The 25,149-nt window shown below is 52.8% G+C and overlaps 1 protein-coding gene across 1 annotated transcript; it reads right to left on the bottom strand.

Annotated features, from left to right (window-relative positions):
• Positions 1-1,718: 1,718 nt before the first annotated feature.
• On the bottom strand, positions 1,719-24,011 carry ZNF282 (zinc finger protein 282). Its single transcript, XM_032483241.1, has 8 exons — positions 23,731-24,011; positions 20,028-20,447; positions 14,282-14,408; positions 13,628-13,747; positions 11,767-11,886; positions 10,153-10,266; positions 8,912-9,025; positions 1,719-4,150 (listed from the first exon to the last, which is right to left on the bottom strand). The coding sequence occupies exons 1-8, from the start codon at positions 23,893-23,895 to the stop codon at positions 3,327-3,329; spliced, it is 2,004 nt and encodes a 667-aa protein (XP_032339132.1). The 5' UTR covers positions 23,896-24,011; the 3' UTR covers positions 1,719-3,326.
• Between the last annotated feature and the right edge of the window lie 1,138 nt (positions 24,012-25,149).

Genomic DNA, 25,149 nt, shown 5'->3' on the forward strand with positions numbered 1-25,149 from the left:
AGAGTTTTGAGCAGAGGTTTCTCAGCCTTTAGGACACAGAGCCAGCATCTCACTAGGAGAATGATTCTTACAGACCTACAGGAACCTCGTAGGGTGGGGTGGGGGTGGGGTGTGAGATTCTGTCTGATACCCAGGTCCCCTCTTCTCAAGAATTACCCTTTTAGAGATATCCTTCCGTGGTGGCTCCCTAAGGAGTTGGTGTTGGATGGAATGACAGCCACAGCCTCCCTCAATCTGTCAGGGCCCCAGGATGATAAAAATGCTGTTACGTGTTTTTCTAACAGTAACAATTGGATGGACCAATATTACAAAACATAGTCACAGGCTGGTTCATCTTGCACCTGGCATGAAGTTTCCTCTTTTATCCCCTACTCTCTGCCATTCTCCAATATTCCAGAACCAGATCTCAGATGGCCAGGTATAGTGCCAAATCCTTGATCGTGAGATAACTTTGTTCACCTGTGGCTCTTCATTTTCAGTGGCGTCTAGCTGAAACTTGCTGTCTCAAGATTTCCAGTTTCATTCTCTCTGATCTCCTTTCAGAGCTACGGACTCTTGTTTCTAAGGAGTTCTAAGGGGGCCAGGAGGGAGCCTGTGGCACAGCGGATTGCAGACTATTTGGCAGCCTGTCTATGGAACAGTCTTGGCCTTGAAGGCCCCCTATGGCCTGGCCACGACTCACTTGGCATCTACGTCACTTTAACTTCACGCACACTGGCTCTAGCCAGGCCAGTCTCCTGCCTTATGACCCCAGTTCCTGCCGCCCTGACACAGTTCATCCTCATACCAGATTGCCTCTTCTTCCTTCCCCTGCCCCATTCAACTCATCCTTTAAGCCTTGATTCCTCCAGTTCTGGAGAAGGACATATAAGGATGCTTCTCAGTGGGAATCTGGCAGGAAAGTTTTCCTCTTCATTGTTTTTTTTAAAGATGATTTTTTACTGCATGCATTAATCTTTTAATTAAACTAGTTACTTTTAATTAATACATTATCAGAAGTAAAAGACAAATTCACCCCCAATGCAGGACCACCGTCCTGCTTCAGTAAATGGACTGCAGGGTCCACCCCAAGATCCTTGCTGCCTGGGGGAGGTCCACATTGAGTGTCACCACCTTTGGTCAGCTCTGGGTGGAGAGCTCCCTTGAGGACTCTCTCTGGGCCAGAGCTGGAAGCTGAGAGACTCATGGTGTAACTGAGGGGCACGTGGTGCAGTGGGATCTGCCAGGCTAGGACGCAAGAAGCCAGAAACTCAGTCTTAGCTCCCTCACTAGCTCGGTCACTAAATCTCTTTGGGAGACAGCTCCTTGAAGGTAAAATAGACTTGAGCTATATGCTCATATGTTTGAAACCCATCTCAACAGGGATTTCTTCCCATCTTTCATATGCTCAAAAGCAAAAAAAAAAAAAAAAAAAAAAAAAAAAAACCCACAAATAACAAACTTTGTTGGTCTTACTTCCCATGATTTAGGTTAAGAAAATATTGATTTTCTGCATGTGCTTTTGAAAAGCAGAATACTGCCACCTCCCAACCAAAATAATGGACTAGAGGGCCCCCTTCTGCTCTAACAAAACTCCATTGAGCTTGTTTATGTCTAATTTCTCATCTCATTTCCTTAAGATTTGCCTCCTCCAAAAAGCAGAAGAAAAAAATCCTGGTTCATTGGATTCCAGTTCATCAAGGGTTTACTGTATGAAGCCACGCTGGAGAGCCCTCCGGCCTTGTGAACATGCAGTCTGCAACCTGGACACCTTTTATTGAATGTCAAGATCCCCTTTGCATAGCAGAAAGGGGTCTGAGGAAAGCAGAGCGGCACAGATGGGGGAGGGGCGGAAGCAGAGCGCTCACAAACGTGCTCCCTGGCCGGGAGAAACGTGGAATCGATGGGAGAAGCGTAAGTCATTCTTGACACAAACAAGGGTCCTGGGGCATGCACCCGCCCCAGTCCCTGGCCATGCAAGACGCAGAAACGGAGACCGCGGCCCGTCAGGACCATAGAGCCGATGCACCGATACGGAGAGTCCTCTGGGTGCCTCCGGAGGCGACGCAGGGTCTGGAGCAGAGTAGGGTCTGTATCCATGTCCACGAGCATGGTTGGTTAACAGATAGCACCAGTGGGGAGGCTCAGGGCAGGAGAGAGACTGACGCTCTTCAGACGCTAGCACCCCCCGGCCCTCCGGGGAAGAGACCCACTTCCTCCGTGACTGCTCCTGCAGCTCGAGCCTCTCTCTCACCCCTTCGCCCTGGTAAACCAATCAATCATCAGGATGAGGTATGACCCAGGGCACCACCTGCCTCTGGAGGCCCAGGTCTATGCTGTGCAGTGGGAAAAGGCTGCTGCACCAGATTGAGGAATGGGGGCCGGGGAGTGGGGGTGGGGGGTTGCCAGGAGTATGCTCCTAGGAAGAGACTTCTGGAAGCACAACCCCGGGCATTTTGTCTTTAATCTGTTCCCCATTCCCGGTAGCTCCATGAGTTGGCCCCCTGTTGCTTCTGATTATTTTTAGAGGGTCAGGGGAAAGAGTGAGGAGAGAGACCAGGGGAGGTCAGGCCAGAGAGGTCTCTCAAATACCAGAGGTAGGCAGTGTGTGTGGTGGGGGACACTGCCCTGGGCCCCGCCCTGCCACTCTTCTTGTGTGATCTTGGGGAAACCATCTCACCTGTGTCTCACTTTCCTCAGCTATCAAGTCAGGAAAATCCTATCCCACCTACCTCAGAGGAATAGGCTAAGGGCAAAAATAGATAACGGATAGAAAACGTGTTTTAAAAAAGTATAAAGCGCTATTCAAACGCGAGGCAGTGTTGTCATCACAGAGATGCCATCCCTTAGCACATCCCTCCCCTCACTGTCACACCTTTGCTTCCTTTTTTTAGGGTCTCTTAACCTTAGGACCTTATTTCTTTCTCTCAGAAGGGTTCCAAGACACCCTGATGGCTTCCCTGGATCACAATCAGTGATCCCAGAGGCCAAATGGGCACGCTAGGTGATGACGGGGGTGCCCACAGAGGGGTGCTCGCCTCCTCCCCGTCCTTCTGGCACCTTCCCTGCGGGAAGCCACTCAGCCGGCTCCTTGGTCCACCCTATGAGAAGAGCTGGGCTGTCCATCCCGGCCGGACAGGTCTAGGCGACCCCTGCCCGACACTAGGGGACCCTGTCTGGAGTGCAATTCCTGTTCCCGATTTCCAGCAGGTCGTGGGTAGAGGGAGGGAAGGAGCCTGAGAACCAAGGGCAGGATCGTTGGGTCCTCAGGACGTCCCCAGGCTCGCCCCCCCCCCCTGCTCCTGTGGCCGGGCCCTCCCCTCCCCCGGCCCAGCCCTGGCCCAGCCCTAGTCTCGCTCTGGCGGCGCCTGGAGGGGCCGCGGGGCGCCGAGGCTCGGGCCGCCGCTGTGCACGCGCAGGTGGTCCTTGAGTGACTCCTTGTAGCGGAAGCTCTTGCTGCACTCGCCGCACGTGTAGGGCCGCTCGCCCGTGTGGATGCGCTGGTGCTTGAGCAGGTTCTGCTTGCGGATGAAGCTCTTGCCGCAGAGCGCGCACTGGAAGGGCCGCTCGCCCGTGTGCAGCCGCTGATGGTTCTGCAGGTGTTCCTTGCGGCTGTAGGTCTTCTCGCACTCGGAGCACTTGTAGGGCCGCTCGCCGCGGTGCGTCATCTGGTGGCGGATGAGGCCCGAGTGGCAGTTGAAGGTCTTCTCGCACTCGGTGCACTCGTACGGCCGCTCCTTGGTGTGGCTGCGGTGGTGGATGATGAGGCTCCTGAGCGCGCCGAAGCTCTTGCCGCATTCGGGGCAGGAGTAGGGCTTGCTGCGCGCGCCGTGCCAGGAGGAGTGCTCCGGCGGAGGCCGCCCGGGCAGCGGCTGCCGCCGCCCCCGCCGCCCCCCCGGGCCCGCGGCCCGCCGCACCCCGCCACAACCGCCTGCGCCCCCGCCGCCGCCCTCGCCGCCCGGCTGCGCCCCGCCCGCGCCGCGCTCCCGGCCCGTGCGGGGAAGCCGTCGTCCAAGCAGCCCGCCCCCGCCCCCGCACCCCGCCCCCGCCGCGGCTCCGGGGGTCCCGCCCGCGCTCTCGGGGGCCGCCGGCAGTGGGGGCAGGCTCTGCGGAGCGGGCTGGGGCGGCGGTGGGGCCGGGGGCGGGTTCTTCACCATCAGCAGGCTGTCACCTGGGGAGGAGACACGAAGAAGTGACATGCTGACACTGCTCCGTCCGGGACCCACACCGTCCCTGCAAGGGGGCCCGGGTCCTTCACTATTTCCTCGGTAGTTTCCTGCGAGTCGCAGGCTAGCTGGGCCTCAGTTTCTCTAAAGGATGCGGGGATTGAACAAGGCAAATGGTCACGAACTGTATGGCTCTCAGGCTTCCTGACCTTCAGACCCGACCAAAGCTACCAGCTGGAGAGCACCAGAAGCCGGTGAAGCAGCTGGTGCCCAGTTAGGACAGGAAACATCCCCAGATGCTGGGCACTGGGTACCCTGCGGAAGTCTCCTTGGAAGGCAGAACTGCCTGCAAATAATGACTTAATTGTATTCTGATGTTCAATGCTAATTAATCTAAGGAGAATCTCTTGACTGGAGGGAAAGAAATTGCCAGAACCTTTCCCAGGTGAGAAGCCTATCTAAAGGCCTACAGGAATAGAACGCAGGGAGCTGGGACCATCACCACCCTCCAGTTTGCAGTTGTGTTTCCACTAAGCGGGTGGCCTTTAGTCTGGTACAGCAGCGGGGTCAGCTGGGTTTGTTGAATCCCACCCTGGTGCCTGACCCCATCTGGAATCCCACCACATGTAACTGGCTCTCCATACCCTCGTGTAGTAGCGCCTGCCCAGCCAGCCTCCCCAGGAAGCACCTACTTGCTCTTGCAATGATGCCCTTTCGTTGCACCCCTGAGTATCCCCAGTCCACAGTTTCCCATTGCCTTGAGGGTCAGAGAGGCACAAGGTCCAAGCTCTGAGCATCAGAGCTGCGATCTTAGGCCCACGACTCAGATTTCTGATGGAGGAACTACTGGGTTTGCTGACTATATTTAGGGGTTATCTTTCTTCCTTCACCCTGCATCACCTCCCCCATCCCCAGTTCAGTCTTTCTCCCTGGAGGAGTCCCTCCCCCACTTGGGGGGGCAGCCCATGGAAGCCCATAGCAAAGAAGCGAAGCTGTGCTCTGTCCCCCACCTCTTGTCACAACCCTTCTCTCCTCTGCCTGGGACCTGTCTGCTTCCTGGAGGCCACTTCTCAGGCCACATATGCCACCCAACCCTTCATGCTGGCCAGTGCATGACCTAAGCCTGTGCTCTTTATGTGACACCCCTAAACAGGCTGGGCCCACCCACCTCTATCCCAGTCGACACTGACCAGGCAGAGAATCATCTACAGAGGACACTGACCAGGGGTAGAGACCAAAGTAACTCGCCTGGCCTCAATTCAGGATGTCATGCCTTCAATCGTGTGTGATCAGCCATGGCCTCTGTCGCAGCTGCACTGTGGGCCTTGCTTTGCCCTCTCCCCGACCTGCTCTTCTCAGTCCTTTATACGTGTTATTCCCTAGAGGACCCCCAAGGAAACCACGTGCATGTGCACCTCCATCTGGGGGTCTGTTTCCCAAGAAATCGAACCCCAAACAGTCATAATCCTACTCTGACAATTCAAACACAATGTGAGTGCCTGTCCACTTTAGTCACCATCCTGTCCTGCTCCCTCCTGCCCCCCACCTTTGTTCTCCCCTCCTGACCCAGCTTAGCTCCCGTGGTCCCTCTACCTCTCTCTCCTCTGTTGGGATTGCCTGGGGGACCCCCATGCAGTAATTGCATTCAAGCAGCTGAAGATTGCTGGAGAAAATCACTTATCTCAAAAGCCTAGCACCTGAGCTCACGGCCCAGCACGTCCCACTTTTCCACTCTCCGTGGGGATTACGTCACATCTCCTCCTCCAGCCTCTAACATGAGGACTTTCTCTCCGGAACTCACTGGCAAGTAATTGACTCAGATACAAGCACATGACCTTGTTCTGGCCGATGAGATGTGTTTGCCAGGAGGCTTCTGGGAAAGCTTCCTTACTCCTTAGAGAGAGTGCAGGAAAAAGATGGCCTTTCCTTTCCCTCTGGCTCTGGAGGCGATGCCTGGAACAGCTGAGGCCACATGCTCCATCCACACCAAGAATGGCAGAGCAGAGTTAAGAACCTAGATCCTTGGCAATATAGCTGCATCCTTGAATCAACCAACGCTGAAACTGAACTATCTCTTAGTTACGTAAGAGAATAAATGCCTTTATTCTTTAAGGCAGGGTTCTAGAGCAGCGAGAGCATCCTACCAGACGCAACGGTGCAGCATCAGCCAACTTAAAAAGAACACTCCTTTGACCCATGTGCTCCCCCCTCTCCAGCTGCCGTCTCACTCACTTCTCTGCTCCTTTTCATAGCAGAATTCTTTAAGAGTTAGCTATACTTGTTTTTACTACTTATTCACCTCCATTCTCTTTCAGACTATTACAATCAGGCATGTGTCCCAGCATGCCCCGAAACAACTTTGGTCAAGGTCACCAACAACCTACAAACTGCCAAATTCAATGAGCCTCTTCCTGGACCTGCATACTCAACCCTTCCTCACACTGAACATGGTTAAGCCCTGCTCTCCCTTGAAGGACTCTTCTCCTAGCCTCTCTGATGCCATGTTCTTCTGGGTTTGAGTCTGAGTGTTGAGTCATTGGCCCCCGGGTACAGTGGTCTGGCTTGAGGCTCTCCACTTTCTCCAGAAGCACCTGGTAACCACTAAACTCCCTACATCTACTTTCTGCTTCAGTGGAGCCTCACGCATATTACCTTTGAGTAAATAGATTTTTTTCCTGTCTTACACTGTCAGAGATCAGAGAGTAAAACACACTCATTAATATGTAAATCCAGGAATCCTTTTTCTAAAAATGTAATGTCCACTTAGGCTGAAATCTGACTTTGAGTCAAACAGGACACCGGTCTTTCTCGTACATCGCAAGACCAGAGAAGGCAGCTGGCAGGAACAGGTGTCATATATTTCTGCATTTTACTCTCTACCCCACTCCCTTCCCTTTTCTAAGCCCTCTCCAGAAGACTGCCAGGTGATGCCATGTCTTATCAAAAGTCCAGCTGGTTGTCCTTGGCAGCCACAACACTAGGTGGTTTTAAACCTCAAGGAAATCGCAGGTGAGATACTAATTTCACATTCTAACATTAATGAGTGGAAGGCAGGCTCACTTTGGGAGAAAGACAAGTGGCTTTAGTAATTGGGTGGGCAGGAGAAGCATTTCCAGCTACTCCTATCTCTCAAATTCTGGGCATTTCTTCCCAAAGGCAAAGTTTCTAAGGCCTCCCAGAGACAAAACAACATGAGGCAAACTGTTCTGACTCATTGGCTCGGCATATCCAAACTAAAGAAGTAAAGTCATTTTCAAAACCTTGCAATTTCTGCACAGGCTTTCCACAATCTGTTTTCACAACCACACGGGTCCCAGAAAAGGCTCCTCGAAGCCCATACACCCTCAGCCACTTTGGAGAAATCAGAGGGTAGCACTGAGGGACAAAGGTTTGGGCAGGGTTTCCTGGCACAATAGTTGATGAACTGGTACCCCTGCCTTTGGGGCCAGGGCTAGAAGTGCAGAGAAAGAAGTAGAATCAACTGCTATGACTTTTTCCGGTCCTCACAGGCAGCCCCGGGATTTCTGTGTTGCATCCCACACCACCAGCAGGTTAGAAAGAGGACAGTTTAAATTCTATTTTAGACAAGGGCATACACTGTTCCTCTGCCGTTCCCTGCCCACTGCGCCAGCCCTAGCCTGCTCTTCCAGACTGAACTAAGTTTGTCCCACAGGGAGTGAGATCTGTTCACCCGAGTTTAAAATGTCCTTTCAGATTCAGAAATAACCTATGTCCTCAGCTCTTACATAGGTTTCAAGCTCTTAGAGGGTGTCAGGAGTATGAACAAGGAACACATGATTAGCTGTCCCTTCACCACTCCAATCACCCAGAAGACACTGCAGTAGCTGATTCAATGGTACCATTTCTGCCACGGAACATAGTCTGATGCTAAGTGCCACATGTCCACGAACACAGACCCAAGGTCATCGGCCAATAAGTGGGGCTTCAAAAAAAGACCCGAGAGTCCCAAGTCAGGTGCGATGTTTGGACTCATACTTGTTGGGAGACAGAAATCCCCTCTTCCTATTTGAGCTTTAGGATCTTCCCAGTTTCTCTGGGATGTCAGCTCGGGGCTGCCTCGGGTACCCTGGCTGGTGTTTTCTAGTATGTAAGCCCCCTGCCGTCCATCAACTCCTGTTCAGCCTCACTGGCTCAGCTCTCTCCCAGCCACCTCTACATTCCCTGTTGCTATGGGTTGAATTCTATCCCCCATCAAAACATATGTTGAAATCTGGACCCCCAGTACTTCAGAATGTGACCTTAGTTGGAAATAGGCTCTTTGCTGATGTCACTTAACTAAATGTACTGGAGTAGGGGAGGCCCCGGACTGGTGTCAGTGAAATGACACCAGCTGAAGACGCAGACACACAGACCGTGTGGAGACAGAAGACTGGGGTGATGCATCCACAGGCCAAGAAACACCAAAGACTGCCAGCAAACACCAGAAGCTAGGGAGGGGAGAGACAGTGTTCCCCTATAGCTTTCAGAGGGAGCGTGGCCGTGCCAACCCTTTGATTTCAAACTTCAGTCCTTCAGAACTATGGGAGAATAAACTTCTGTTGTTACAAGCTGGTTTGTGGTATTTTGTTAAGACTAGCACTAGGAAACTCACACACCTGCTATCCTCCAGAAGGAAGGGTGACAGTGCTTTGGTACAGGCCTTTGAAAGGCTGCACGACAGAACGTCGCCCTGTAAGGGGCAGGCTGGGTGAGCAACCATCCCTCTGGACAAAACACCCAGGGGTCCTGCTGGGCGCACCACTCACCGGGGCCAGAATCTAACCCGAGCTCTCCTTCCATGGAGTCACGTGGGCCCCACGGGTACGGCTGCTCCTCCTGCTTGATCCACGACAAAATGTCATGTGCGGAGATCAGAGACTCTGTTTATGAAAAGAAGGCAGTCTTAGATCCTGTTCGTTTCCACCGAGCTTCCCACCATGGTTCAAAAACCGTCACGTGCAGAGGCTGCTGCTCTGCTCAGAGAGCATGTGGCCGCTTTGGTACCCGTGTTTCATTTCTTACCAGCCGCCCTGCCTTCTCAACAGCTCTCTAAATGTGATCTCAGGGGTGCTCAATGCATTCGACGTGGGCAAGGGGCTGTCTTTCAAAGTCTGTGTGGCAGCAGAGCCAGGGTCAGAACCCAGGTCTCCGGGGTGGAAGCCTGGTCTCTGATGGCACACAGGACCGAGGAAGGAGGGGTAGGGTTTAAGACCAGCAACCGGGGAAGCAGTGAACAAAGGTCATTTATAAGAACTGTCCTAGACCCTTTCAGCCTCCCCACTGTAAACTTGTAGAGTTGACAAACTACAAGGAATCCTACATTTTACATCTGCTTCTCTTCCTGGTATAGGGGGGTGGGATCAGACTTTGGGGTCATAACTACCAAACAAGATGACACTGGCCTTCTCCAGCTCTGCAAGCATACGTGAACACACACACACACACACACACACACACGCGCGCGCGCGCAAACCATCTGCGTGGAGGAGTTTTCCTATTGTTCTTTTAGGCTTCCCTTTACACCCGGACCCTCCCCAGAAGTTTCCTGGGAGACATATAACTGGTATTCACTCATGGAAAATTCCAGAACATGTAAATTTCTTTCTTTCTGTTGCAGAAATATACACAACTTTTAAAAGGCTTTTTGGTTATATTTCAGGAATCAGTGAAGTAATTTTAGTATTGGTTACATCAACAAGGTAATTTATCAATTTAATGATTCCTTTGGAAAAACCCTCCCCATGTTCCTAAGAGTTATATGCCAAAATGTGGACAAAGGAACATGCTGTATTTTATCCCCTGAGCCTTTCATTGGCTTTTGACCAAAAGTGACTTGATCAGATTGATTTCCCAGCAGCTACAAAAGTCATCCTCAATATGCCTTCTGGGAGGGAGGGCATGCCTCAGTGGTAGCGCACATGCTTAGTGTGCACGAGGTCCTGGGTTCAGTTCCCAGTACCTCCATTAAATAAAATTTTTTCTAAAATGCATTCTGGCAGCTGCTCACCTGAGTTGGGGTCCGTTGGAATATCCCTCTCCGCCAAATCCTGCTGATCCCACACGCACGGGTGCTCCTCCTGTTTGATCCGGGACAGGAGGTCCTGGGCTGAAGCTGGTGAGTCTGCTTGTGGGAACAAAGCAGAGGTGTCAGGGGACACACAGACGCCTCCAAGATTGTGCTTTAAGTCTCTGACGTCATGCAATTATTTCTTTTCCCTAAAAGTCAGGACTAATTCTTCCAGGTAATTACAGCTTTGAGTCAGTTGGGCCCCAGCTCATGGAGCTTTTGCTGCCAGTAAGCAATGCTACAGGGAAGTGACAGAGCAGTGACTTTAGAAGAGCTGTTCTGTCTTTCAGGAACTTAGCCCCTTCGAGCGGGGTTCGTGTGCGAGGCCTGAGCACCTTGTGGAAGGTGTTCCTCATGTGGGGTTTTCCAGGAAAGCGACGCCTTCCAGGAGCCTTTCACCTTCACCATTTTAATGGGATTTTTCTAAGTTTATCCTACATTTTCTTTCCTCTGCAGAGTCTATTAAACCTCATTTACCCTTTAGCGCCTCCTTATCTCTAAAGGTCCCTCTGAAGACGGTAATACCATGATGCTTTCGAGGACGGTGCCAGATGAACTGGGAACCAGCTTTCCTCTGCTCAGAGGCTATTGTCACTTACCCAGGAGCATGAGGCTCTGACTAAGGGGGATGAGGTTTGCGGAGCTCTAACCTGGGGACAAGTAAAGAGCTGCAGTACGTTAACATCTCTTGTGATGGCGCATTTTAGGTGTCCACTCACCAAGGCCACGGGACCCAGACATGGGACCAAACGTTATTTTCGATGTTTCCGTATTTTGTTTTTTTGTGGGGTTTTTTTTTGGTTTTGTATTTTTGAGGAGTTTAACATTTAAATCAGTAGACTTTGGGTAAAGCAGATTATCTTCCATAATGGGGGTGGGCCTCATCCCACCAGCTGATGGCCTTAACAGAAGACTGACATCCCCTGAGGAAGAGGGAGCTCTGCTGGCAGACTGCCCTGGGTCCCCACCCTGCCGGTTCCCCACAGACTCCTGACCCACCAATCTCCACCATCACAGAAGCCAATTCCTTAAATCCAACCAATCAACCTCTCCTTACACAGGTGTGCACACATGCACCCTGTTGATTCTTCGTAGAACTCTGACTGATACGTCTCTTCTGTAACGGGGTTCTCAAGCAGGGCGCCAGCTGGAATGCCACGTAAGAGGAAGCACCCAGACCACCCACGGGACTGCAGCGGGCGGGGCCAGGCCCACAGGCAGCACCCCCCCCCAACGTGCTCGTTTAAAACAACTGGAGCTCTTTGCAGTGGGGAGCATAGTCCCCAAGCCATGGAGCCTGCAAAGTGCCTCACACTCAGTACTTCTGCAGATGCTGCTTCTCAAGGGGAGAAAGGAACAGTTAAAAATGGATATCATGAAAAAGAGAAAATAGAACAGCTCAGCCCTGGCAAACCGTCCAGGACATGTGCCAGGTCTGCGCCCCGAGGGAGACCCTGTCCCTCCACCCGCTTTCAGCTCGGGCCCCGGCCACGGCAGGCCACGCTGGGCGCCCACAGCGCACGCCAGCCCTCCCCTCCCCGCCGGCTCACGCACCAGAAATGGACTCTGTGGGGATGGCTCCCTCCTCCAGGCCCCGCTGGCCCCGGACGCACAGGGCTTCCTCCCGCTTCACCTGCGAGGATGCGTCCTGCGTGGACACCAGGGGCTCTGCGCCTGGGGACAGAGAATCATGTCATTCAGAGCCTTTTTCTGAATGATGGTCACCTGGACAGTTCTCGGGGTCAGGAGTACGCAGACAGCACTCGCCAGGGAAGAGCACAGGGGTCTTGGGTTCCTGTGGGCCACTCCGGGGAACCCCAAGAAGCAGGATGTCCTGGAGTAGAGAGGCAACCCATGTTTAGCACAAAGGGGTAAGACAAGCCACAAAATGAGGTCTGACAGGGCCGGGAGAGGTCTGGAAACAGCCCACCACGGGTGGGTGCTGATCAGGACAGGCCGTCGGTCTAGCTCTGTGTGGCAGAACATTCGTCCCTGCTCTATACCCGAGAAGGAAAGAGTGGGCCAGACACAGACACATTCGTGCTCACAGATACACACACACCTGCACACACGATTAGCAGGGAGTTAGACTGAGCAAAGAGAAGCAACCCAGCCCCACTCCTGGGTGGATAACGTGCAGCACCCTCATGCATGAAAGACAGTAACACATCCTCCTGGTAGACCCCGGGACGTGCCCGACGGGGCACTGTCCTCTTAGGAGGGTCTGTGGTGTGATGAACAATACAGCCCTGGCAGGAGACAACTCAGGCAGCAGGAGAGACTACATGAGGAATCAGAAGACATGGATCCTGGTTTCAACTCTGCCCCAAGCCCAGCACGAGTCGCTTGACCTCTCTGGCTCTCAGTCTGCTCGGTCCATCCACAGAATGGGCATAGTGGTCCCTGTTCTGTCTCGCACAGAGATGGCCGATAACTCAGTTGAGGTCACATTGCTTTAACTGTGAGAGGTTAGCACAGCTGCTGGCCTCAAACACTTGAGGTGCTTGAAGACGAGGAGGGAGCCATGTAGACGAAATGTCCAGAACAGGCAAATCCATATGGGCTGGGGGTCATGGAGAACGGGAGCGACTGCTGCTGGGTGTGGGGTTTCCTATGATGAAAATGTTCTGGAATTAGATAGTGAGGATGGTTGCACACCTTTGAGAACCACCGAATGATACACTTCAAAAGAGTGGATTTACAGCATGTGAATTGTATCTCAGTAAAGAAAACAGATTGGGAAAGAGGGGGCTGCCTTCGAACGACCTCCTCAGGGAGGTTTCAGTGAACGTGCTCTCCACTTGAAGAGGAGGAAGGGGAGAGGGCACCAGCGGGTGAAGGCTCAAGTGAAAAGGCAGCGACTGTAGTGCAAGTACCAGGTTTCACCTGGTCTGACGGTGCTCAGGAGAGCTGGGGCCCCGAGAGGAGACCTCGAAGGCAGAGCTGGGACTAGAACCCCGGCACCTTCCATTACCAGGTGGTTCCATTACCAGGAACTGGATTTCCTCGGAACGTAAGATTCTTCTCAGATGAGGAGAAAGCCTTGAAGGGTAAGTCTGCCTGTGAGAGGGTGTCTGTGAGAATGGGGTGAGGGTGCTGGAGATGGCAGCCAAGCAAGAAGCAAGAGGCCACACAAACCACGCATTCACACATCCATGCGGATGCCCACCTGCCTGGGCCAGGGCTGCTCTTACTTACGTCTAGGGTCCCTCATCACAGGCTCCGATCGGGCCTGGGAGGCTGCAAGGCCATCCCTTCCTCTTTTCTCCAGCTTACCTTGGGGTCTCCAGCTGCATGGCTCTAACCCAAAAGTCAAATGTGCACCCTGCACTTTCTGGCCCTGACCCTCTGCAGGGGTGGCGGGGCCTCTCTCCTGCCCCGCCCTGGCCCTGGGGCTCCCTGCCGCTGCCATCACCTGTGTCTGGATCCATCAGGACTTCTCTCTCCTCTGGGTCCCTCTGCTCCCACACGCAAGGCTCTTCCCGGGGCTCAGCCTGGGATGGAGCATCTGGCTTGGGCACCGGACCCTCTGCGTCTGGAATGAGGTGGAAGGGAAGGAAGGACTGAGTGAAGCCCATCAGTGAGTCCCAGTCAGGGGGGATGCAAAGCCCTCCCTTTCCCCAACTCCCCCGCCCACCCAAGGGCCCCTCTAGGTAGTGGCCGTTATGTGAGTGCCACATCATGTCTTACGAGGAACTGAAAACAAGTCAATATTCTCCAGCTTCTGGTGTAGAAATAGCTGGTCCCTGAAAGCCAACAGTGGACTGGACTGTGGCGTACCTGAGGCTGCTGGGATGCAGGGTGTAGCAGGTACAAATGATGCCATCTGACTTTATTCCAAAGCGGTAGCTGCACAGTGTTCGATCCTATAGTGGTAAGCCCTGTTTCTGGGCTTTACTTTTTATCCTGTTATAAATCATTCTAACTTGCTAGCATTACAAGCAAATCATTTCTTGCATTTCCATGAGGTATCAACATGAAACACCTTGCCCAGGGGTTGCAATGTGGGTTGAGAAGCATTTCACTCCCCTCTCCCGAGACGCTCACCGGGGAGGGAAGGCGCCCTTACCCAGGGACATCAGGGTTTTGTAGTTCTCCTTAACAAGGTTGTTGTAAAGCTCCTTCTGCCATTCGTCCAGGTTCTTCCACTCGTCCTCAGAGAAGTAAACAGCGATGTCGACAAAAGTCACTGGAACCTGGGGCAAGAGGAGCTTTAATCTGGCACCTCGTGTATGCGCCTCCCCACCGGCTCCCCATCAGGAGCCCCGGGGCCAGTCCACCCAAGCCTGGCCTTGGCTCTCCGTGGCTCCCCACCTCCATGTCCCCGCCCGGCCCATTCCAGTGGAGCTAGGCCACTCGATCCCTGACCTTCATGTGCTTTCACTAACAATGATGGTCACCACTACCTTTTTAAAATTAAACATTTAACCACATCCTTTGTAATTTCACTTTTAGGGAAACTTAGTACCTGAAGGTAAAGTTTCTGGCGTTCAAGGTGACAGAGATGCGGCAGGTGGAATGGGTGGGTCTCAGTGAGCCAAGTACAATAAAACCCTGTTATAAAATCTGTATTTCCGGTCAAGCCACCCCTACGTACACAGTTACATTCTCGTCCCTAAAACTCGCACGTGCTAAGGCTCCGGAATCTTGATCTGCTTTGTTCACTGCCAGATCCCAAGCACCTAGAAGTACAGTCTGGAGTCAATAAATAGTTGCTGAATGTGTTGAACAGTCGTTGCCGACACCAGGAAGTTCCCGCTGCAGGCTGAGTCACCCATCCTCTAATGTCGGTCACCAGTTACTCAGGGCGCTCTAATCCGCTCTCCAAAGCTGTTATTTCAGTTTGACAAGGATGCTGGTCTGTACTCATTTCAGTCACTCATGGGCACAGCCTCATCTTGGACAGAATCGTGAAATCGAAGGTTTCACTTCCACAACTTTAATAACTGAACTTCCCTTTTCCCCACGCTGCTCCACCGCCCCCACTTCCACATCCCGACTGAACCAGCCTTTCCCTCACTCTGACATCCAATGCTCAGCTTTCCCCATGGTCCTAATCCTGGTCCAACCGCCCTTCTACCCGCACACCTGGCACCTTGGTGCGACTTAGAAAAGGTGGCCCGCTCGGTGTCAGGCCCACTGGTGGCCTGCCTGGAGAGTGGGCAGCGCGGGGACACAGATGACAAGTGCCAGCAGCACCTCCAGTGCTTGTAACATTAAGTGCATCCGGGCAGGTGCCCTGTCACACCTGCGCACCGCGTACGGACTGACAGCTTACCACTCATCTGTAGAAACACAGCTAGAACTTCTGATTTCCTGGACCTACCACCAGACTTGGGCAAGTCCACAACCTGGGCAAACTGACACAGACCACTTTCTTCATTTCAACTCCCCACTGCTGGATAAAAGTCACAAAATTCCGCTGCTGACACCCGCCATACGCTCCTGCATCTTGCCTCAAGGAAGCTTCTTGGTGATCTGGTTGACATCTCACTGTGCTCCCTGGGAGGCTTTTTTCAAACTCTCCCCTCTTCCCTCACCCTCACCAGGCCTTCCCCCACCTTCTCCGGCCTCCCCTTGCTGGCAGGGCCTTCTTCCTGCCGAGCCAAACCCCCTGCCTGGGCCTTCACCTCTCCTCCTCCAGCCTGGGACACTCAACCCGAGACCACCTTCTCTCTTTGACACCGTGAGTCTCTCCAGCCAGCTCTCCCTTCAGGGACCCTGACCCGAGAGGAGACCTACTCAACTCTGCTCCCTCGAGCGACTTGACTCTCCTCCTTCACTGAAACATCCCAAGAACAGGCTCTGTGTTTTCTTCTTCACGATCCACGCAGCCTACCCCCAATCTGTCTGTGACCCCCTGCTCTCTGGACCCACACCCTGGAAGGTCATCGGTGGCTCCCTGCTGTTAACCCTCACCCTTTCGGACCTCTTGGAAAGGTCAGACCACCTTCCTGGAATTTTCTCCTGTGGTTTCCACAACCGTGCTGCCTCCTGCCTGGCCGGCTCGCGCATCCTCCACTGTTCTCGCTCCTTCCGCCGAGACCAAGGCTCTGCCCTCACCTTTCCCTTGGCAATTTCATTCTCTTCACAACCTCAGTGGTCACCTCTTCGCTGATGACACTTTCCTTGCTCCCTTCTAAGTTCACATTTCAACAGCCTTCTAAGTGGCTTCATTTACTCACCTTTTAAGTACCTCAAACTAAAGGTCTCCCAAACCAGGTTTATCCCTTCCAACACACCAGCTCCTCCGCTTCCCATTACCATTTCTGCAGAGGGTCAGAACTCCAGAATGACACTCTCGCAGGCGGAAACAGATATCCTTTGTAAAGACCTCACTGTGCTGGGACACAGCAGGGGCCTGAGACACGCCCCAAGACTGCCGAGAGCCTGCTGCCGAGCTGGACAGAAAGACTACCCGTGAATTGTCCATGAGCAACTTACTGATTACTAGGACCCAAGAGGCACAGAGGAGCTGAGAGACGAGCCTTTCTTGAAGCTGGTGAAGAGAATGCATCTAGCAAGCCCAAGAGCCCACGATGAATTGAAACCCTTGCCAGCAATATTAATTCACATTCTCATGAAGCTTTGTGGTTGTGGAGGCTTTAAAACGTGTCCACAAATTCTTTGACAGTCCCTTCAAAAAATACAGCCTATGCTGTACACCTGAAACTAACATTGTAAATCGACTACACTTGAATAAAAAATAAAAATTTTTTTAAATTAAAATTAATTAATTAGTTTAAAAAATAGAACCTAATTCCCCTCCCCTTGAGTGTGGGCAGGATTTAGTGACTCGCTCTTAACAAATAAATAAAGGACTGATGGGGTACAACTTCGGAGACTAGGTAGTAAAAGGCACTGCATCTTCCACCCCGGTCTGTCTTTCCTGGATCACTCACCCTGGGGGAAGCCAGCTGCCCTGTTGTGATGATGAACAAGCACCCTCACTGTCCAAACTGTGAGGAACTAACTAAGGCTTCCTCCCAACACAGGTGAGTGAGCATATTGGAAGCCAATCCTCCAGCCTTGGTCAAGCCTTCAAATGACTGAAGCCCCAGTCAACAGCTTGACTACAATTTCATGAGACTCTAAGCCAGAACCAGTCAGCTAAGCCACTCCTGAATTCCTAACCCACAGAAACTGCAAGGTGATGATTATTTTTTTTAGGCTGCTAAGTTTTGGGACACAGCAATAGGTAACGAATACAATGAGCAACACAGTGTTGTCCCATCAACAAAATCAGTTAATCCTCACAACCCCACGAAGCAAACACGTTATCATCTTCATTTTACAGATGGGAACACTGAAACTCAGAGGGGGCCAGCTGGGAACTTACTTACTAGATTATTTATTTATACTTCACTTCTTTCAAAAGAGGAATTGAGGAGGCTCAGGGACAACACAAAATGTACTTGATGTGTAGTAAGAAAACCAGCACACGGCAAAGCCAAGATTCAAATCCAAGCCTTCTGACTCCGGACCCCATAACCATTCTATTATTCCATGGGGGCACGTGTCAACTCAGGACCCCTAACACCTGGTTCAGTGCGCAGAACGCACAATAGTGCCATGTAAGGACATGGCCCTGAGTTAAAATGCAAGGCACAGATGAGAGACAAGGGCAATGTGAGAGGAGACGCTGCCTGTGCAGCAGAAGCAGTATATGACAAAACTGTACTGAAAACGGGTCCCTGTGGGCTGCAGGGGCAGAGGGTGTCTTAGGGAGGAACCAAGCCACTGTCAGAACTAGGCTCTGTGCGGCCTCAACAGGTCACCATCAAGCACCTCCTCCGGCAATGGCACTGGGTTGGCTGCCAGATACAAAAACAAGGAAGACCCAGTCCCCTACGTGGCAGTGTGAGCTCTCCAGCTGGAGAGTCACTAGCAAACATTTTTTGCTATAAGCCTGGTATGGTTATCAGCACAGAGACACTGGGCAGAGGAAAACCAACCAAGAGACAAAAAAAAAAAGTCAGCATGCAAGATGCCTGACGGCATCAGTGCTTTAGAGAAAACGAGAGCAGGGACAGAGGAGAGGGTGTGCTGGGGCTGGGGGCTTGAAGGGCACGTTGATCCGGTGACAACGGAGCAGACCCGTTGGGAGCAACCCCTGGTGGTGAGCTGGCAGAAAGGCATGGGTAGGAGGGGGTGCAACAGAGATGAGGTTGGAAGGGTGGGAATGGAGGGAGGGGCCGTGGACGAAATGGGGGCTTTTACGCTGAATAAGATGGGAAGCTATTTGAGGATTTGAGGCAGAGGTGTAATATGACTTTTTTATATTTTTAAAGGACCACTCTGGCTGAGAACAGACTGTATGGGGTAGGGGGCAAAGGAGACCAGGGAGGAGGCCACGGCAATAATGAGACAAGAGGCGATGGCAGACCAAGCTGGGTATGGTGGAGGCAGGTGGAGTGGTTGGGCTGTGGACACACTTTGAAGAAAAATCAGATGGCATTTATTAAGGTAGTGGAGGTCAGGTGAGAAAGGGAGCAGGCAAGGATGACCCCAACACTTGTGGCTTGAGCAGCTGGAAGGATGCTCGTCAGTGGAGATGAGGATGACTTGGGGTAGAAGAGGTTTCAGGCAGAAATCGAGAGTTCAGTTTGGTTGGGTTCAATCTAAGATATTTACTGACACCCTGATGGAAAAGCTGAATTAATAGGCAGGACTGCAAATCTCGAGCTCAAGCAGAAGTCTGGGAAGGATAGAGAGCGAGGGAGGGAAAAACGGCGTTCGGGAGTGGACAGCACACAGACGGCACCCTGAGCCCGGATGAGATCACAAGAGAGAGAGTGAGTGCAGATAAACAACGAGCAGAAGGTGAGGACTGAGCCCCAGAATCGTTGGGAAAGGAGGTGAGGGCAGCGAAGGAGCTGAGGAGGAGCAGCCAGTGAGGTAGGGAAAGAACCAAGGCTGGGGGAGGGTGGGTCCTGGAAGGCAAGCGAACAGGCACTGTATGGTCTCTTGCATGAAAGCAGCAGACAGGGCCACGAAGATGAAGACTGGGACTTCAATACCACGGCTTTAGTGACCCTTGCCTTTAATACCATGGATGTCATCAGAGCTCTGGCATGACCAGCTGGATGGAGGGGGTGTGGCAAGAGCCTCATCCACAGGGGTTCTAGGGAGAATAATTCAATTACCAATTCACCGGAATACTGAGAAGAGAGGAACATGTTAAATGAGACCATGGAGGACACAGCAGCAGAATCCAGGCAGTGAGAAATTCCACAGGACAGATGGCCTAGCTTCTTCCCAGATAAACTACAAGGAAAAATGAGAGATGGAGGAGGAACTCATAGATTAAAAAAAAGACTTAAGAGACATAGCAATCACAGTGTGCAGACCTATTTAAGTTCTGATTCAGGCAAACAAATGGAAAAAAGTACATAACATTTTTGGAAGAGCTGAAAATTTGAACATTGACTGGACATTTGAGTGGGCTGAGGTTTTGCTGTGGTGGTGATAACATGGAGATTATTACTTTAAAGGAGAGAGTCTTCACCTTTCAGAGCCACAGACTGAAACATTTACAACTGCAAATGAGTGCTGTCTGAGATGGGCTTCAGAATAAAACGGGAGGGGGATGTGGGTAGGGCGCTAGATGAAACAAGATTGTCCAAGAGCTGATAACTGCCAGCCTCACTGTGGTAGAACATTCCAGACGAGGTTGTTAAAGTGGAGACAGGCTTTGAGAAGTTAGACAACACGGAGCCAAAGATGTTTGTGAGGTCTGACAAAATGAAATACAGAGTTTTTTTCACCTTTGCTGGTCCCCACCACCATCCCTGCCCCTGGGGACCTCCACTTACCTTAGGGACCTCCCCCTTGCTGCCCGGGGGCAGCCGCAGGACCCAGAAGTTCCTGTTCCGCAGCAGGTTCTCCATGTTCTCCAGCCGCCTCTGCAGCAGCCCGTACTCCTGCAGCAGGGTGCCCAGCACGGCCCACTTGCCCTCCATGTGGTTCCCGAACTCCACGGCCGTCTTCTCGCAGTCGGCCAGCTTCTTCTCAGCCGTCCCAGTCCGTCCCTCCAGATTTAGCAGCTGGCTGGCCTGGGCATCCACCTTCCTCTCCACGGCCTGGATGGCTGCCACCACGGTCCAGAGAGAGATCTCGGCTGTGGGCAGCTGGGGCTCTCTCATCATGCGGTCAGGGAAGACGGGTGCCCTATCTGGGAAGGGTGGGAACTGGAAAGGCATGGGTCGCCTGGCATCCATGTCCCATTCTTGAGCCTGTGCGCAAAGGGAGAAAGTGACAGCTGAGATGAGACCCTGTGTGAGGAGGGAGGGGGCCTGAGAGCAGGGACAACTAATCAAATGCCACGGACTCCTGTTCTCCTGCCAAGCCCCGTCCCCCAGGCTACGGCATTCAGCATTTGGCGTTCATCAGGGTCCCCAGCAACAACTTGAACAGCCGCCCAGCCAACCTTCCCACTTCCTGCCAGCAGGAGTCAGGCCGGTCACTAGCTTCCTTACTATCCCCCTTAACCCTCGACAGGTCAAGGCTGTGGGCCTGGGGCCTAAAATGTGACAAGCCACTTTCTTTGCCTAGAACAGCTGCTTTCTTCAGGGACTAGACTTAATGATAAACTCTTGAGATTTGCCCAGTGTTTTCTGTTTCAAAGTAAAAATGTTCCTATCAGTCATCTGCCCCTAATCTTCTCAGCAATCTCTAAGCAGGTTAGGGCAAGAATGTCTATCTCTGCCTTAAAGATGATGAAATAGAGGCACAGGGAAGGGGCTGGTCATTCTATGGCGCCTCAGTGGACCGCCAGCTGGAGCAGTTCTAGGTGCTGCAGGTAACAAGTTCAAGGAGCTGCTACAGCCACCCTTCCAGCAGGGCTGCACCCAAGGGAGATGCCGGGGGCCTGAGTGAGCAAACACACGAACAGCCTTTTCTCCTTATGCAACTGTGGGTTCATATTTTCCAAAATACAAATGGGTTTGCCAAAAAATGTCATTCACTGAGGAAGGGAGGAGGTGGCATCCTTAAGAGGAAGAGAAGACCCTCCTCAGCTCCCTCCTGCTTCCCAGGGGGAGGGGTATCCTCTGGTACCTCCCAGCTCTGGGTCCTCACCCTGGAAGGTGAGGCCCCATGGGTGCAAGTTAGGAGCTGAGCCATAGGACCAAGAGAGGGTGGTCACAGTGCACTGGTGACCTGGGGACTGGCCCCATACCATACCAGCACCCAGGGCTTACTGGATGACAGTAGGGTTGATAATGGCCTCTCCTTGCCAGGAGGAGATGTCATTTTCTATTCTGATGGTTGCTGCTGAAGAGGCCCTCAGGCTGGCTGAGGTGGAGATCTGTTACTTACAGGTGAACTGGGCAGGTTGGGACAAGCAGGTTAACTGCAACTTCTAACTCAGAACAGCTGTGACAGCCACAGAGGAACATCACACAGCTTCTGGGGAATCACTCTTGACACGGAAGGTGGGGCAGCAGGGCCTGGGCCTGGGACTCTGCTCCGTTAGAGGCAGCAGCATCTCCAGCAAAGCCACAAGCTTGGACTCGTTCAGGAGTCACAGCAGCCAGGCCCTCAGAAGGGGGCAAGGACTTACGGTGGATGTTCACAAAATCACCGAGCCCAGTTTAATATTCACAGGTGTTGGGGAAGAAAATGTTTCCTCTACCCTTCTAGGTTCTTCAGCAAAGTTGAGTAACATGTATACATGGGAGAGACCCAGAAAAACAGAGTTACTCGCCAAAATAGCCCAAGCCACTATCTTAAATACCATCTTCAGCTAAAGACAAAAGATGATGTTTGGGGTGGGGGGAGTCAGTTATGGGAGGTTACCAGGAAAAGGACAGTACACAGGGTAAGGGCATTATGCAGATAATAAGGCACTGCCTTCTCCACTGATAAAGAGCTTTTAGATTGAGTCATGCTCCTCTTCCTGGTACAGCGATGGAGATGTCCCTTCTACAAGGGGTAACTCCTACTGGGTTTTCAGAGCTTCTCCTGTACCCGCAGTTTCTTTAAAATAACCATCTTAAAATAATCCTTATGCCAAAGAGACATATTTTGGGGTGCCAAATTCTGCTCCCCTATGCAGGTTTGGAGATCTAAAGCTGCCAAATGATCAAACACAACACAGCAGCTCCTGGCAGAACTGTCAGAACCCGCCTGGCTGAGATGCAGGCCAGGGACAGAGGGGGCCTCTGTGGGGTCCTGCCCGGGGTCAGCTCCCACACTCTCTTCTGGGCAAAGCTCTCCAGGTCTCTCTCAGCATCACACCCTTGTGTCTTACACACAGGTCTGGAATACTGGCTCCTGAACTGCACACTGCGATCCTGATGCACCTTTAAGAAATGATCAGTGCCTACTCTCAACCCCAGAGACGCTGATTTAACTGGTTTGGGACCAGGTTTGGGTGTCAGGAATCTTGAAAGCTGCTCAGGTGATTCTAATGTGCAGCCAAGTTTGTCCACTGCTGGAAAGAAGGCAGAGCCACCTCTCAATGGCCCCTTCCCTCCACCACACCCAGTGCAAGGGAAATACGAATCACTCGAATTGTGAAGGAAAAGCTGGGCTGGGCTAACAAGATGACTCACAAGTCTAAGAATGTGAAAGAAAAGCCGGGCTGGGCTAACAAGAAAAGCCGGGCTGGGCTAACAAGATAACTCACAAATCTAAGTATCGGAATACTGATCTGAGTTCTGCTGGACTAACTCGTAAATCTAAGTTAATTAGTGTTGGTTTGCTGATTCCCCTGTTTATATTTTTTGTTTCTTGTTTTTGTTTTTTTGCTAGGCAGCTGGATTTTCAAAGAGATATATGTGGCTTTGGAATGTTGGTTTGCTGCCTCCCTGCCTCCACTTTTGTGATAATGATGCTGCTAAAGCTGTTCCATGCCTATTGGCCGAATACCCCAAGCTTGTACTTAACCCTGTAAAACCTCATGCGCACGTCTTGGAGGTGCTCAGAGCTTCGGAGCAGAAGCCCCTCTGAGCCCGCCGGCGTAATACATCTGAGTACTCCAACCCTCCGAGTGGTGCTTGTTTCTTGGCTGGCCTGTCGTTTCCATAACAGGATCACTCGTTATACTTGGTGAGGGAGGGCAATACAACATTTAAAAAATCTTGTCGCCGAAGTGGCTGCAGTGTAACCTGACGAGGGATCCTGCGCGCCCACGTCCCCGGCAGTGGCACAACTGCGGCCGGCAAAGCCCTGGGCTGCCCCGCGCGCGGGCGAGCCCGGGCCGAGGTCGCGGACGCGGTCGCGGCTCCGCCGAGGCCCAGGGACCGCACGTTCCGGGCCCCCAGCCCCGCGGGGCCTGCCCGGCCGGGCACGCGGCCTCGGGGGCCTGCCGCTCCGGGGCCGCGGGAGGAGCCTGCGAGGACGCCGGGCCGGGCCTGCCGCGCGCGCCCGCCGGCGCCCCGGCCCACCCGGCCTCCGCTTCCGCCCCGCACGGCCCGGGCCCCCCGGCGCCGACCGCCGCCCCGCGCCCGCGGCCCCGAGCCCCGCCCCCACGGCCAGGCGGGCGGCCATGGCGCCGGGCGGGGGTGAACCCACCTGCATAGGCGGCATTCCCTCGGCCATTTCCCCGCGCAGCGCCGGCTCCTGGTGGCAGACCTCCTCCGGGGGCAGCGCCTGCGCCCAGCTCCAGCTCCCGCTGTCCAGCCCCAGGCCCTGGATGCCCAGCTGCTGAGGCTGCGGCCGTGTTGACACAAACTGCATCCTGGGAGTGCTGTTCCCCGCTCGGGCCGGCCAGGGAGAAGAAGAACGTTTTCCAGGCGCCTTCCCCCTCGCCGGGGCCGGACAGCTCCATCTACAGCCCGTAGGAGCAAACAGTCCCCTTCGGCGGCGCTCCCCGCCCCTCCGCAGCCAGCGCGCCAGCCAATAGCCTCCGAGCTCCTGCCGCCTGCGGGGACCGGCGGGGCCACTCCGGTGCCGGGGGCCACCGCCGCCCCCGGAGTGGCCCTGTGCGGCTCTGCTCGTTAGAGCCCCTCAGTCTGGGATGGCCTGCCCTAAAGTCCCAAACAATGCAGGGTCCTGAGCCTTGGCCTGGATTTCTGTTATTTTGGCTAATATATGTTGGGCATCCCAAAGGACCTGACCCTTCTGAAAAATTGGCGATTGTCTCCAGACCCTTTGTTCTGGCCTTTCCTCTCCCCTCACTCCTTTGCAGGCTTCACCTCCCCACTCTCCCTCTTCCTAGTCCAAGTTTACCTAGACCAACCCAGGCCTTTGCATTGGTCTGGATGACAGAGAAGTGACCTGAGCCGTGTCAGAAGAGAGTCAAACACTTTCTCCCAGGTAAGGTGCATTGCATTTTAATAGCAGCCTCTTCCAGAACCTTTAAATGTAGGTCAACATCACTTTGAAACATCAGGCCAAGTGAGAGGAGGACAGGCCAGGGAGAAGACAAGGCAGGCTGATGCAGAAGATAGGGGAGGGGGAACTCATTCACTCATGCCACTGGTATTTACTGAGGAGCCGCTTACGCATTGGGTAGGCTTTGCAGTTGGATACCTGAATTTAAATTCCAAAATCACCACTCACTAGCTGCAACTGTGAGCAATTTCACTTCTCTGAGCTTCACTCAGTCTCTTCAGATACAAACAAGAAAATAATGCCTACTCCACAGTTATAAAATCAAATGAGGTGAGAACAGTGCTTATAGGCACTCAACAAAGGTAATTGCCCCCAAAAGGTAAGTCCTTGTAATTATCCTCAAAATAGTGTCTACTCTGACTTCCTAAATGACTAGTTCCTAGCTTGTTAAGACAGAGATCTCCAAGGCTTATTATCACCCTCAGTGGAGGCAGACCTGCCAAAGAATCACCCCAGACTGGTAATCTTTTGTTCCACTGCACTTAGTAAAATAAAGGGCATTATCAGCCCAAGTAAGACATGTGTTAGGGCGCCACATTCGAAGGACAGTTATCAAGTACTTTCTGTGTTAGGTATACTTCCAGGATACAGAATGAG

Source organism: Camelus ferus, chromosome 7, assembly GCF_009834535.1.
Source record: "Camelus ferus isolate YT-003-E chromosome 7, BCGSAC_Cfer_1.0, whole genome shotgun sequence".
NCBI lineage: Eukaryota > Metazoa > Chordata > Mammalia > Artiodactyla > Camelidae > Camelus > Camelus ferus.